General features: G+C 42.3%; 1 protein-coding gene across 1 annotated transcript in view; it reads right to left on the minus strand.

The window, feature by feature from the left end:
- TTBK1 (tau tubulin kinase 1) overlaps positions 1-16,186 on the minus strand; it is a gene marked incomplete at its 3' end in the record, with an annotated part of 95,396 nt that overhangs the window by 72,638 nt on the left and 6,572 nt on the right. Inside the window, exons 2-3 of the mRNA XM_082308021.1 lie at positions 14,090-14,237; positions 307-380 (exon numbers count right to left, since the gene is read on the minus strand). Of these exons, the coding sequence (XP_082164147.1) occupies positions 307-380; positions 14,090-14,237 (222 nt within the window). The remainder of the gene's footprint in view (positions 1-306; positions 381-14,089; positions 14,238-16,186) is intronic.

Raw genomic sequence — 16,186 nt, forward strand, 5'->3', positions numbered from 1 at the left:
CAGCTGCCACTGCTGCATGATATTGTGGGTAGCTCCTGCAAGCATTCTGAATTGAGTGCTTTCCCCAGAAAACTGACAGAAAGCCATCTTAAACAGAAAAGCAGAGCTATGAAATACCTTGACAACTGGAGCTATCCCAAGGGATATCACAGCAACACCACCCCTTCTCACTGTCTCCCATTCCACCCACTTTCTATGCACAACAAAGTCTCTACACCAGTGCTTGGCCTTATTCTCTCACTGTAAATCCTTCCCTGTGACGCCATCTCCATGGGACAGGGGGGAGAGAGGAAGCACAGAACTCACCTGAAGCTGCATGACCACATAATTAAATTTTTCATTCCTTCCACAGCCAATAAATCTGCAAACATGATCCTTCCCTGAAAAGAAACAGAAACATACAGAATGGAACATAAGATAACAACCCTGTGATCACAATTTTTAGAAAAATGGTTTCTGATCAAGGGCTTGTAAGCGTAAGTGGCACCAGGCAGGGAGTTTTGCAGAACAGATTGATTTTGTTTCTACTTCCCAGTCTTGTAGCTCAGGAGAGTACTGACATTCAACAAGAAAACTGCTTGTGAAATAGCCATGAGTGGAAATCAGCGTCAGGGATCCTTGAATCCTCAAACTGCCACAGGGCACAAGTGAGACTGTGACAAACTGCAGCTTATACCACCACCACATGCATGCAACACCACCACAACCACCACCGTCCCTGAACTAAACCATGGGTAGCACACATGGTTTCACAGGTTCACTGGCAGCACGTTTAAGCTCATTACACCAACACTGCTCAGTAAATGCTGACTTTTACGCACCACCACTACTCTTGCCTATTAGCATTGCTTACCCTGAAACAGCTAAACTAATGCTACTTCAACATCGACAAACCCTGATTTTAATAGTCAGAAACATCTGGAAAAGAAAGATGCTTAAGGAAAAACTCCATTGAAATATTAAAGCAGTTTCATAATAAAAGAAGGAAATAAACCTGGGCAATTTCATGATGAGTTCTGGCATGGTGTTAGAAGTACCAACTACATCTATTCAGGCAAAATCAAAACCAACCAGCCACCCCGCAACACTCCGCTAGTCCTCTAGGTTCATTCTCTGTGGTACAAAAATGCTGCTGCAATGTCTACATTTCATCACATGGCACCAGGCAGGACCTATCTTCAAAAAAAACCAAAAAAAAAGGCTGTGGTTTCAGATCCTGACCTGTAAAGGATTTCTGATGGTGTGCTCTCTGTATTAGCAAACAGGGAGGTATGATGCGTGCGTTCTTCTAATAGCAGACTACTGATAACAGAGTACAGGTTGATGCACACCACAATGGTGAACGTGTGGTTCCTGGTGGGGTTTCTAAGCAGGGAAGAGGGTAAGTATCATTGCATAGCTTTGCCCTGTATTTCTTTGTAGCACTTGAGCAATGGTGATTTTAATTAGTTTTTAAACCAAAGCTTATTGTTTGATACTTCCCAGTTTTAAAATAAGAAAAAAAAAAGAACATGAACATGTACAGTAATCAGTAATTGCACTGCCTGTAGCACCCTCGGGACCCTGCTATTGCTCTCATTGTGTGCACCATAGGCCTGGGCTATCAAAAACTGTAGGGGACAGCAAGATGTGACAGAATAGGGACCTGGAGGGCAGCAGGAGACAAAGCAGCAGCTTTCTCACTGGAGAACCAAAGCTTTGACCAGAGCAATACATACAGCTGTGGAATATGGAGCTCCATCCCAGGGCTCTTGAGAAGAGCATCAAGAGCCTGCCCTCCAGCGCCCAGCATCCCACAGCAGAACACCCACACTCTCTCTCCTACCACAAGTAGATGACAGAGTTGCTGGCAACCAGAGCTGGAGAGACAGAGGCCTTGGTTACTCCTTACTTCCTTTGGAAGAACAGGCTTAAAACAAACCAACCAACCAACCAATCCTAGTATCCAGCTCTATCTGGTTAGATAAGCAGGAAGGCTACGCGGCTGCAGATCCTTCATGTCTCTGGCACAGACTTAAGGACATTGTCCAGTTTCAGGACTGAGCGTGCAAGACCGTGCTGAAACCATCAAGGAATATCACAAGCCACCATATTTCAGGAAAATATATTAAGAGATCAGGAAAGTACCCTCTTCAGTACACATCAGGGCAGCCTGCGCACTCTTCCTTGATCCTTTTTCTCACATACCAAGCCCATGTCTTGTGCATGACCATGAGTACTGGGTGCCACTGTTACTCTACTATCTGCAAATTCATTGCAAATTCAGTGTTGATTTTGACATACAGGTTTTTGGTTTTCTGAGGGAACTCCTTGAGACACTGTTTGGATGTAGCACACGTCCTGGCCTGGGCATTACCAAGAAGGGACCACCAGCAAGCCTCAACTGTCCTACATGTCTTCCTGCCATGGGTCCCAATACGGATGGCTACGCTGCCTGCCGATGTGAAGGCAGCCTCAAAGCCACATTTGTGGCTACATTTCTGGATAACCTCAGAAAGATCCAGTCATCATAGAATTATAGAACGGTTTGGGTTGGAAGGGACCTTAAAGATCATCTGGTTCCAACCCCCCTGCCATGGTCAGGGACACCTTCCACTAGACCAGGTTGCTCAAAGCCCCATCCAACCTGGCCTTGAACACTTCCAGGGATAGGGCATCCACAACTTTTCTGGGCAACCTGTTCCAGAGCCTCACCACCCTCATGGTGAAGAATTTCTTCCTTTAATCTAAATCTACCCTCTTTCAATTTAAAGCCATTACCCCTTGTCCTATCACTATGCTCTCTCATAAAAAGTCCCTCTGCAGCTTTCTTGTAGGCCCCCTTCAGGTACTGGAAGGCTGCTATAAGGTCTCCCCGGAGCCTTCTCTTCTTCAGGCTGAGCAACCCCAACTCTCTCAGCCTGTCCTCATAGGAGAGGTGCTCCAGCCCACTGATCATCTTTGTCTTATATCTCTTTATAGGAGCTTATGATACCTGTGTGCTTCAGCAAACTGCCCATCTACACAGGTCTCAGACAGGATGGACAGGTCAGTGCAGGTCCACACTTATCCCAGACCTGACTTCTTTAAGTCCGTATGGATTCACACAGACCAGCCTGGCTTACTTACAGACACACTGTGAGTCCCACTTTGCTTTATTTTGCCTTTCAGAGCACCAGGAGATGGATATTGAGTCAACAGCCAAAAAAATGACTGTTTGGACTGGCAATGAGAGCTACTGTGTGGTAAAAAGAGTAAGTGACTCCAATTTTTACTTGCTTTTATTGTTTTAAATAATTACAAAACACTGAGAGGCAGGACACCATGTGCTTTTTATTGCTGTAAAACTACAGACAAGAACATTAAAAACCAATTCTCTGACAGGGAGAACCTGACCACCTAAATCAATCATTTCAGCAGAACAGGAGTGGTAGTGTCCAATACACTTGATTGTGACTTAAGACACATCCCTGCTTATTTGGTACTGCCTCTTCTGATTTCGAATATATTCCTGAGACCTTTCTTTTTTTAAAAAAAAAAAAAAAAAAAAAAAAAAATCAGTTTCCTCCGTAACATTATTGTTTTCTGGATCACAAAATTTTACAGAAAGAAAAAGCATTTAAATTTTTAATTTATTATCTTTGAGAATTGTATGCACATTTAGGCCAACAATGTGTTTCTGCTTAATATAATTTTTGAAAATGATGAACTGACTGATAGTTCCTGATGACCCATATCCCCAAACTGACGTGATTTTATACTGAATCCTCCTTTCCAGCCTAAAATGGGCTCCTAGCTGACCTGATGGTCTTGGGAATTTTGGCCCTCCCTGGAACAGCTCTCCCATGCACTATTCTGCAACACAAGCAACATCAGGAAAAGAAGAAAAGGGAGGGAGGGAAGACTGTGCCGATTCCTGCATTAAACAAAAGGAATATAACAGAGAGTAGAGAAAGCAGGCCATATTTACAGGTGGTGTATGTACAGCCAGCTGGTCATATAGATGGGATAAATGCTTGCAGCATGAACCCCTCTGTGTTTCCGAGGCTTTTACTCATATTTCAACTAAAGGAGGCACCGGGTTACAGCTGTTTGTTTGCTCTCTCAGAGGAGTTCATGCCATGCTGAAGCAGCAGATGGAGGCGGACAGCCAGGCATGAGTTTGGGATTCCTGCAGATCAGTCCTGAGGCTGATCAGAATTATGAAGCCCACAAGAACAATCATCTTAATAACCTCCTGTGCAGCCAGGATGATGGGACTGTCATACTTTCCTTTAAGGCAGAAGGACATAGCCCTCTTTCCTCACACATGCCCTCCTCAAGCATGAAGATCATAGCACAGAGAGCAGCAAAGCATATTTTAACCCCGAAAAGTAAGAAAAGGAAAAAAGTTTTTTCAAGGTATACTTAGTATGGGGAGCCTCACAACCATTTTACTGCACTAACTGCCAGATCACACTTGCTCCTTTCCTAGACTGTTCCGCTGAAGAGCCACTCGGATATTACAGAAGATCAGAAGCTCAAAATAAGTCCTACATCTGTATTTGTTTATTACAAAACCAAAGCAGTTATCTTCCAACAAAGTAAAGGAACAGAGCAAGAGATTATAAAGAGTTTTGGTCTGTTAACTAAATAACATGGGTTGGAGGAATAAGTCAGCCTGATGTTCATAAACACTGACCTGAGAAAAGTTTCAGAGAACATGTTTTATTTTGTCTCACATGCATTCATTTTTCCAAGCATTTAGTTAAGGCAATGTTTTAACTTTCACCCATACAAAAATACTCTTTCTACTGCCTTTAAACTAAAATGAACATAACAATCTCCCATATAATACTGGGTAAGAAATAAATACAAATATTTCAGTTACTGAAATGGTCTTCATCATCCTTGTTCTGAACGAACTTAAGAATTACAGTCAATAACTATGTCCTCATGTATAAAAATAAATTCAAGTGTCTGGAAAACCCTTCCACCCTAGGATAGTTATTCATCACCTTGTAGAGATATGATTAAAAACCCTATGTTAATACTTTAAAAATTTCATTACATGAAGAACTTTCATTACACAGCACTTAAAAAAATTAAATGATGATCCTTTTTTGAGTGTATTTTACCATACGGATCAATTTCAAACCGCTGGAAAACAATATTAATTCTAAACTTCTACTCGTTTAAGTTCTTAAATATTCCTAATGTATTTTCAATACAGCAATCAAAACTAATCAAATAAATAGTAAGAAAGAAATATGTGACATTATTGTTGCAATTTGAAGTATCTTTTTTTTTTTTGGTAACAGACTCCCTATTTCCTGCATTTTAACCTGCAGAAAACAAATAACCATTCCTCTCCCCAAAGGAGTTCAAGAATTTAATCTTTTCAATTTATGCTAAAATTATTTTGTGATTCACCTCCATATATGAGCTGTCTCATTGCTAACAGTCCACCCAAAACACTGAAGAAACTTCTGCTGCATAGATTATCATAAATCTCATGGCAATTCTTGTTACTCTTACAGCTGTTACCTTATCAATTCTTGCATTTCCTCTGCAGTACAAGAGCAACACTGACACAACAGCACAAGCCCAGCAGTGGCCACCAGGATGGTTGCAGGAAAAGGAGAACACGACATTCAAAGAAAGTGTCAGAGAACTGGGTTTGTTCAGCCTTAGGAAGGCAGCAGAGGGGGATCTGTTAGGTGGCTCCGACCAGCAGAAGAGTGCCAAGAAGATGGAGCCCGACCTTCCTCAGAGGCGCACAGAGAGGCATTGGACACGAGCTGCAACATGGGAAATTCCCATTAGGCGTCATTTCTTTTTCACCACGAGGGCGGTCAAACCCTGGAACAGGGACCCAGAGAGGCTGTGGGATCTCTATCTTTGGAGGTCATTCAAAACTTCACTGGAAAAGGCTCAGAGCAACCTGATCTATTTCCTTCTGTTTGGAGCAGGAGGTTGTACTAGAGACCTCCAGAGGTGCCCCCCACCAGCCTAAATTAGCCTCTAGATCTATCAGTGTCAAACACTCATTTTTCTTTAAGGCCTGCCTCGTGCATCAGCAGCGACCTCTAACCTCTCTAATCACAAAATCAGCCTAATTCCAGAATCATCAGTCAAGTTTCTTTTTATTCAGGTAATACATGAAGTATCAAAACCAATGGTATACTGCTGGCCAAAAATAACCAGCGTGGCACAGCCATCCAGCAGCTCAACCCTAAGGACAACTGTATAGGAAAAGCTCAAGTGCTTAGTGACATAACTTGCTTGAGCACTTGGCACTGCCAGGGTCTCTATTATATGCACAGTTGTGGACATCTAGCTATACAATTGCTCTCACTGGCATTTGGAAAGCTGCAGCTATTTCTCATGCTCTGCGTTACAGATATATACGTTTTACAGCTATCCTTTTTCATTCATCTGTCAACATCGGTATCAGGTTTATCAGCTTATCACAGATTTTATGTCATGGGGATATTGAATTCACTTCTGTACAAATATTCTAAAGAAATGGAGGATCCATCAGGACTAGAAAATGAAATGAGAGTTATTTTCATCATCTTCTAATTTTACTTGGAAATGGTGTCTGTAGCTTGACAAAGCGGACTAGCGTACAGTTTTCTTTCCTTTGCAGTTAGCAAGTTTCATCTCTGGCCAGACAAAATAGCTGACTTCAGGGACTTGTCAACTCGGCTGGAGTCAAGGAGTTTTGAACATGAAAGAAAACAAATTCTATGCTGGAGGTAAGGCTTAAATAACTACATTATCCAATAGTAATCAACTGGGATTTAATCAACTGGGTTAACCTTGCTAGTGCTTCTGTAATAAATGAATGAACTAAAGGACATAAAAACAAAAGGCTAGTCATCATCTTCTAATTGAACAGTAAAAGGTAAAACTGCCTGACCTTGCATGGCATAATTTCCTCTACTTGTTTCCCAAGACCACTAAAAACTTTAAGATGAGCAACTGATAATAGATCCCACACAGGGCAAGGCAGAATAGCAAAGGAGCAAGAACTCGACACAGCCTCAAAAACGTGTGTTTTAAATCCTCTTTCATCCACCCCATGTCCTTCCCCCATCCTGTGTCACCATGGTTGACACAGAAAACATATGGCCTAAATGCCAGTTCATTCAAACACGCATAGGACTCTTCCACATGCAAAAATGCAGTGCTGGGCAGAGAGGCTAGAGCTACATCAAGTATCTGAATCTGCCACCCTGTGATAGCCTAAAAACCTGCCAAGGGTAATTCACCCTGCTTTCCAGCCTTTACAGAGAGCTTGGTTACATCAACCTAGCAAAATACTGTAGAAACATATAAAACACGTCTATAAAAGTAACAAACTGAATCACAGAGAGTTAAGGCACCGCTTTAACACGAGAAACCTCATATATGCAAAAAGCAAAGACTAGGACTGGCAAATGAGAAAAAACAGGCAAGATCCCTTTTCTTCCCTTATTTCGTTAGGAAACCCTTACCTGTCCAATCCCTGGCAGTAAACAGGGAACAAGCAACACAGACCTGCTTCACTATCTGCTGTAATAAAATCAGGTACTGAAAAACTACAATGCCTGTGACCAGGCTGCATCTTGCACAACTATTCAATATGCAGAAGATCTCTGCACTGCAGAATAAAATTAATCAGAGTCCTACGCAATGAGATCGGTTACACTGAAAAGAAGGCATTTACAAAGAAAATGACACACTGAAGAGAGCTTAGGAATATCTGGCTGCCGCGTGAGGTCAAAGGCAAGTACACGGGGTCTCGTAGCCTCACACCAGGGCAAAATTGCCACTGCGGATGAACAGAAAACAGTGCTCAGAACCAGAATAATCTGGCCATTTTAACGGACAATCTGACTGCTAGGCTGCCCGAAGAAAAACCCCAGCAAAGGAAACTGAATGGCGTGGCCACATCCATATTTTGGGGAGCCTGTGGACCAGAAGGCATCTGAACTGCCTGCCTCATGAAAGACCCTTTTGCACCGACCTAGTCTCACAAGCCCTCAGAGTGCCCCCAGAGAGACCTATCAAGAAGTGGGTAAGGACAGAGAAAATACTTTTGAATTCAAAGCATCTGCTGCTGGGCCTCACACGGCCCCAGCTGGGCATCTAGAGCAGACACAGTGCCTGGTTTGGCATGTAAAGATGGTTTCCACACCCCTCTCCGCAGAAGCCCGAAAGCTAGAGAAAATAATCCACTGGATTTAATCAGGGATACTGGTTTACTATTTCTGCAATTAAGGCTGCTGTTGGAAAGGCAGACTGACACTGAGGTAGCCCAAGCCAAGCACCTCGAAAGCTGTGCAAGAGCTGTTTTAAGAGCAGTTGCGTTTTGATTAACCTCAAAGACCTCAGAGATGGGAAACAGAGTCTAGAGAGTATTTCACAGATGCTCCTTTGCCACCTGAATGTTGCTCCACAGCAAATTCAGGGTGGGGAAAAAAGTCACAGAGAGAGCAGGCAGGTTTCTGTCTGTCTGTATTCCAAAGGGTTAGAAAAGCATTGAAGATATGGGAAAACATCTGCTTTTCTAGAAGTGACAGGACTCTTCCTTCCATGTGTTCAATGACAGGAAACCATCCCATTTTTTCCCCATGATTTCAAAGAACAGGAGTATCAGAGTCCTGGTTTATAATAGCAATGAGGTTTTAAAGCAAGCCCCCATACTGCCTGAAATCATTGCAATTATCATGTGTCAGTGTTGTTCACAGAGTGGCTTTGGGTCATGTAAACTTTTCTGAGCAAAGAGACCCAGCAGCTCCATTCCAGGTGCACACTAAACAGTACCCAAACCCTAAAGGAGACAATCCAAACCAACAACTGGTCCCTCAGACAGGGGGACCAGATTAAAACTAACTCAAAGCAAAATCCCCCAAACAAATGCTGGTTATAGTATAAAATCCCCAAGCCATATATGCTGGAGATGTATAGGCCTAAGCAACTGCTTCTATCCACTGAACTGCTGGTACTATACTGCTCACTAATGCAGACATAGCTTAAGGGGGTGAAACAGAAAACCCAGCAAAGGCCCTTCTTGCTCTCTGGATAAACAAGCTGCTAATTTACTTAGCCACATAGATCTTATTTCCATTTGCTTTTTAACGTACGTGATCAAAAGGCTTGTCTACACAGCAAAACACTCGCAGGTACAACTAAACCAGCAACCTTCTCTGCTGGAGACAAGTTGTATCTGCAAGAAGTATTTTGCCAATGCAGCTTAGGCTTGGTCTCAAAATGCTTGACTGTAAAGTTGAAAAGCCCAATAGGCTAAAATTACGTGCAAATGGTACAGTCATATACAATTATCTCACTTAAAGATAATTTTACAGTAGTGATTAAGGTAGTAAAATGAGGGCTTGGCAATAAAACAGTATTCTTCTGACAGAGAAGCTGTATTCATGCAGAAGTTCCCTGTGCAGATGTGCCAAACTATCCCTGAAACAGTTTCTGAATTTGTTATAGGTAAGATTTTCGTTCCTAGTAGGGTAATTCTCTATTAGCTGTCTATAAAATAATTTTTCTTACCATCTTTTTTCATACTATTACTTTGATTTATTATCCCTATACTTACCAACTACACACACACATTTCTTATTGCTGTACACCATGAATTTTTCATCATTTCCATATTGCTTGTTACTTATTGCACATTTTAGAGATAAATATGTATATAAGAATCTATTGCTGCAAAAGTCTACTCTCTAATGTGGTTCCTTGGACTCTCCATGACACCCAGTAGCTGTCAACTGCAAAGCAGCCTTAGGAAGGAAAAGTTTCTGATCCTCCAGGTAAACTTAGTCCTGCTTACTCCTTCATCCATGGAAGGGACGGATAAGCCAGAGACAATCAAGCCCAACAGAAGTGGTGAGCAACTCCTGTAGTCAGGCCAAAAGGGTTGCTCAGGCTGGTGTTGATAAACAGCAGACGACTTCACCTACAGCAGACAGTGGGTAAACACATGGTGCGATCTCAAGTAAAAGAGAGGTCCAAGGTTGTAATCTGTAGTGGCCACTGGTTCTACAACAAGGTATGGTTGCCTGAATGCCACCACATGGTGAGGATTTGGAAAGAAAGACTTGTTTTCAAATGGTGACTCCTCATGGAAGAGGTCTGGCATCATGGACGATCCCATCTGCTCGTGCTGCAATGATCATACGGGTAAAGTCAGGTGCTGTAGAGGGTGCAGGCCTCCTTGCACAGCAAGGACAGTAATACACGTTGTGATACTGAGGTCAACATTCCTAATGGTACCAAAAAGAGAATGCAATTTCCCTCTTCCCCAAGCAAGCTTACCAACACACAGTGAGAAAACGGCTTTGGTTCAACAGTGCCAAGGCCCTGTCAGAAGAGGGGAGCAACAGGACAATGTAAGCCAAACAGTGCTTGACAAAGATGAAAAAAAAATGTTATCTTGTGGTGCTCTGATTAGAATTGGCCAGATAGAGTAGCACCAGACAGAATGTCCTGAGCCCTGCAAGCCCAGCCTGAACAAGGAAATACTCTATCGCAACTCTGTGGGATCAAGGGGTTTTGATTTTCACTAAAATAGTCCATGGAGGGCAAGAGAAAGACAGAAATTTTGCTGGAAACTTTTTGGGTAAATGTGCAACAACAGGACAACTGAGAACTTCAGCTCATCACCTGCTTGAGCAAGAAACTCTGTAAGCTGACTCCTCAATCATGTTTCACCGAAAGGGCACCATTGCTGGTGCTTCCCAGCCCCAAGACAGTATAAAGATTTGGAAGGCTGGTCAGAAGATGATCTATGATCCTTGCAAGTAACAATACAAGTCAGAAAGAACTTTGCCTTTGGCAAAGACATTAATATCTAAACAGATAAAGAAAAAGCACTACACAGCTAGAAAAATTGAATTAAATAAAAGCAGAACAGAATGACTCTACAGGGCAGCTGAGAGATACTGAAGTGCCAGTAATCTCACGCAGCCAAGCACAAGTATCACAGAATCATTTATGTTGGAAGGGACCTCTTGAGATCATCTAGTCCGCCCACCCTGTTCAAGCAGAGACAGCTAGAGCAGGTTGTCCAGGGCCGCATCCAGTTGGGTTTTGAATATCTCCAAGGACAGAGACTCCACAACCTCTCTGGGCAACCTGTGCCAGAGTTTGACCACCCTCACAGTAAAAAAAATAAAATAAAAAAAAAGTGCCCACCCCCACAGTAGAAAACTACACACAGTGTTCATTAGAAGGTATAGAGACTCTCTAGAAGAGTCATTAACTGATTAGTTCCCCAGTTGTACGGTGTGGACTGCCAGTGCAGAAAGGACATTGTGAGGGACCTGCAGCTATGTTCCTTATGTGGCTATTCCAGAAAGTGTCCCAGAAAGTCTGACTGTTGGCAACAGCCTGCAGTCCAAACCGACCAGGAGCTACTGCACTGAGAGGTTGGGCTGCACCCAAATCAGGTCCTGAAGTAGGTCTGCAGTATGGGCTAATGGCCAGCCTTCTCTATCCCAAACTACGTGAAACTCTAGCAAGTTGCAAGACCCTGATCACAAGCTCTGAAAAGAGCAGCAGCTCTTTAGTCCTTTAATATTGGTGTGATACCTAAATAGAAAACAATAAAGCCGTACTATTAAAGAGGGACTGCAATGTTCAATTCTACCAGAAAAGTACAGAGGAATTTTAAACAACACTGTTCCCTTGCTTTTCACCTGGAAAACCATGAATCGACTATATCACCTATGGTAATACCACCGACTTCCTCCATCCACCAACTGTTTGGACAAAGTCAGCATCTCCCTTTCTGAAATGTTTCTCACCTCTTTGCAACACCTCACAGTGAAAACATACACAATACATGATTCCCAACTCTCTCAACCTTGTTTCTTATTTTAACTTTATCATTTATTTCAGTAAGGCATTTGGGGATTAACCTTGAACCAAAAAAAGCTAAATTCTTCACAGAACAGCTTGATTTGTAAGAATATGGCTGAAGTAATTTGTCATTCTTAAACGCAAGATAGCTGATGCATAGCCAATTCTGCTTCTTCTGTCTTTTCTGTCCCTTAATATTTGCTAACTGCTTTGCCAAGGGACTTTCCTAATTCCACACACCACCACTCCCTCTCCCTAATTACCAGGATCATGCTGTATACAACTGTGGGTGTTTTTTCAAGCATTTGGTATTCTCAACTGTTTTCCCGAAATAAACACTGATGGCAAGCACGAGTATTAGTCAACTCCTTGCACATTTTCTGATGCTAGTTCTGATTTGGTGACTTCAGGTCATGCTTTTCAAGCATTCCCTGCCCTGGATGTAACACATACTGACACTAGCCAGCACGATAGCATCGTCTCTTGGTATTCTAATAATCTGCTGTTCTACATAGTCACACCCTCACTCAGTTTGGAGCAGTTCCAAGTGTACAAACAAATGCAAAAATCTCAATCTCTGCCTTGCTTGCCCTCACTACATTGCTTTCAGACCTCAGCCACCTGCTCCACTGTTCTCTGGGAGCTCTGTGCATCCAGGCCTTTCACAGATCAACAGCAAGCTTCCTCCTAACGACATGGGTTGATTTCTCCTTTGTTTCGATTTTCTTTACAGAGCTTAGCTGCATCCACTACAATACAGTGTATTCAAAAAAGGCCATATCAGTCCTCTTAGAAGAGCTGAACTGCGGAAAACTTTGACCTTCAAAAATAATTCACTGACACTTACCTAGAGGCGATCTGTCACAAACATTGAGTAACCCCTGTTTCACAAGACTTTCAACAGTCTCACCCTCTAATTCAATCATATCTCTGGCGATTTTGTGCAAGGGCAGAGGCACAGACATGGACATAAGGCCACAACACTGTCTCTGAAGTATGAGCCCTGGGGATAAGGATACTACTCACTGCTTCATGGGAAGGCGTTTCCTCAGCTCAAGTAGGAATCCTGCAAAAAGGAACATCCCTTCAAAGGCATATTATACTAGACCATGTAAACTGTCAATAGCTGGCCTTGCCTTCACACGGAAATCCATGCACAATGCACTTCAGCAAACAGCAGTTCTCAGTTCCTCAAAGGCAGATTTAGAAATTCCTTGTTTACATCCTCCCCTAGCGATCAGTTTTTAGTAGGAGCCCCCTCACTTCAGCCAGGAACAACTGCAGCAAGACTGCTCCCTTGCACCCTTTGGTGTTAAACTGTATCTCATCAGCATCGCAAAAGCCTTTGGGATACTGGTTGGCTTCTTTCACCCTATTCTACTAGTTCACTCCTGAGAATGTGACTTTAAAGACTTTAAAGATCAGCACAGAAGTTTTAACTTTTAGCCTTATTTATAGTTTCATCTGAGCAAACAGAAAACAGCATCCTGGCATAAGGCAAGTCCCTCTTCAGTGTAATTTCTTAAGTGGAAGCAGGGTTGGACATGAGTCAAAGGCGGCTCCCATTTTGCTGCTTCTCAGTCAGTTTGAAACCTGCTTATAAGCTTTGCCAGGTTCAACTACAGAACTTGATGGTCCCAGGGCTGACTTCCACATCCAAACCAATATAAAGCTGTATTAGGGAAAATTAAGAATAGGCATATAATTCAAATGAGCAGAATTCAAACCCACCACTCCCAAAACTAAAAGACCTAAAATCACACTTTGCCTTCAGGACAGTCAGGTACATGAAAAATTAACTAATTGCCAGTTTCCCTATACTTCCTGTTATCCACTTTTTGCACTCATCTACTAGTCAACCATTTTACTTGAGAGACTGTCACGCTCACAGTGCTACAGTCACAAACATTGTCCCGGTCCTCTGGGAGGCAATCAGCTAACCTCATTTCTTAGTCAGACGTTGCATGCTCTGTTCCTTATTATCTAATCAGTATCACTAGACTGCACAGACCAGTATACCAATAGTTCAGTTTAAGTCTCCTCATTGTTCTTATAGCCTGGCGGACAAAACCAGTCTCTGTAGTTGGAACTCACTTGAGTAGGACACTTTGCAGAATGTAATAACTTTTTGAGCTGAGCGACTTCACGTAACATCATATATAGATGGAAGCTGAAGAGAAAGTTATAAAAAACATTTGCAACTTCGGATTCTAATTGTTAACATGCACAGTGACCTTGAGCACTTCCAAAGAGCTTTCTGCCTTACCTTGCAGCTTTTTCAGGACAGCCACTTCCATCTTGAGAACTTGCTTGGGCTGCTGGGCTGACTCCACCTTCAAGGCCACATTCTCACGGGTCAGCAGATCCATCGCCTCATAGATCTCCCCAAAGCCACCACCACCAATCTTCTTCAACTAGAAAAGTGCAAAGAGGTTTGGTACAATGTACAAGAGAGACAACACCAAATTGGCTCTCTCAGAGCCAGGCACTAGCTTCTTTACTGCATAGGGAGAACAAACTCAGCTCCCAATCTGTGCTGTGCCTGAATCCCTTCACTGCACAGCTAGGCAGAAGTCCAGCTACCCACTTGACTGTGCTATGTATAAATTCTTTGCTGTAACAACAAAGAACAAGCCTAGCAAGTGATGACATGTGACACATTTAAAAGCAAATGATAACGCCTATTACCTCAACAATGTTCTTGCCAAAATTCAAGAAAAGACCCTTCAAGGAGATAGTAGAACCACTATCCAGACCATGGTAGATAAAAACTGTCATTCCCTCTCAACAAACCCACCTTTGCAGTAAAACACAACCATGGTAGTTGGAACTAATGCTTTCAAGAAATAAGGTAAATGAAGTTTACATCTCATTCACAGTATTTTAAATACAGAACAAAACATCCACTGGAATATTTTACAAGATGCTTGACCTGCTCTGCTAGTGAGGTTAACTTCAATGTCACATGTCAGAGAACTGCCAACTGCATACCTCAAAACAGTTACGTGCTAGCCACAAGTACAGCTCCATTATTTCTTACTCTCTCTTTTTTTTTTCCTTTTCATTTTAAACCACACCAAATGATGCTTTTTGTGTCTCTGAGCAAAATTAAGGACTGTTTCACAATAGAAGGATACCACTACTTGGAAATCAAAACAATTTCAATTGACATAAACTCAAAGCTAAAGATGTCTAAGTTTCAGCATATTTGATATGCACCTACTAGAGATAGATCGTCTGCCTGTTCTAGAGTAGTCACCCACTCAGAGAGCAAGCTGGGATCCTCTGCCTTTCCTGGAAGGTGATTCCTTGATTCTCCTTCTGCTGGGACTTGACAGCATATGCACATATAGTTATACATATGCATGTATAAGACAGACTCCTAACGTGTTGCAAGCATCGGTGTCTACGCCAGCAAAATTATTTTATATTTGTTTCTCTTAGATATATTTAAAGCATACTATGCTGCCCAGGAACAAATTCAGGTTTACAGCAGAGCTAGATCAGGGCTCCTTTGATCTGCTTAGCACTTGTTCATTGAACCTAGCTGCAGCCCTCCCCTTCAGCATTTTGTGTTCCCTCTGTTCACAACTGCTCAGAAAGCCCCGAGTGCTGCTTTTTTCCAACAGCAGCAATAACACTGGAAGACAAAAAGAAGTTTAAATCAGGCATATAGTCAAACATGTATCTAATACAATGTTTAATCAGGTTTAGATGATATTTCAGTGTCTTCTGCACTACAGAATGCCTGTCCTGTGCATCTGTCCAGTTTACTGAACAAAGGGCCCTGCCTCTCAAGGGCAGGTTTTTTTTTTTTAATTCTTAAGGCAACCCAAACCATTTGCTTTTCTGGCTCCCAGGTCAAGAAAAACAGCTCTGCATGAAGAAGGTAGTACTTTCCATACTAACGGCCTGACTATTGTCTCTGAAGCTATTTCTTGATAACCCTTTGAGAGTTGCTGTCTGGAGCCATTCTTCTTCTCCTTTTCCTTGTTATTTTTCCTCACACCCTTCCACTGGGCTAAACAGGCATATTCATACAGTAAACAGCCCAATAACTAGGTCACCACATATTATTCATAAATTATTACAGTGCAGTCCTACTTCTACTTGGAAATTCACACCAAGTGAGCTGGCTATTCAAAATCTTTCTATCAAAACAATGCTACATTCAGCATAGCAACAACATGCCAGCTAATACCTCAGGATTCAGTACACAAGATCTTCTATTGCCTGATGTATTCATGACATAGAAGGGAAAGGGACAGTAAAAGCTGCAGAAGGCAAAAAGTTTAGTCGGGATCTGGAAGGACTTTGAGGAAGATTAAAAAAGTCTCAGTGGGAAAATAGGTAACATAACAAG

Source organism: Platalea leucorodia, assembly GCF_965183815.1.
Source record: "Platalea leucorodia genome assembly, chromosome: 3".
NCBI classification, from domain to species: domain Eukaryota; kingdom Metazoa; phylum Chordata; class Aves; order Pelecaniformes; family Threskiornithidae; genus Platalea; species Platalea leucorodia.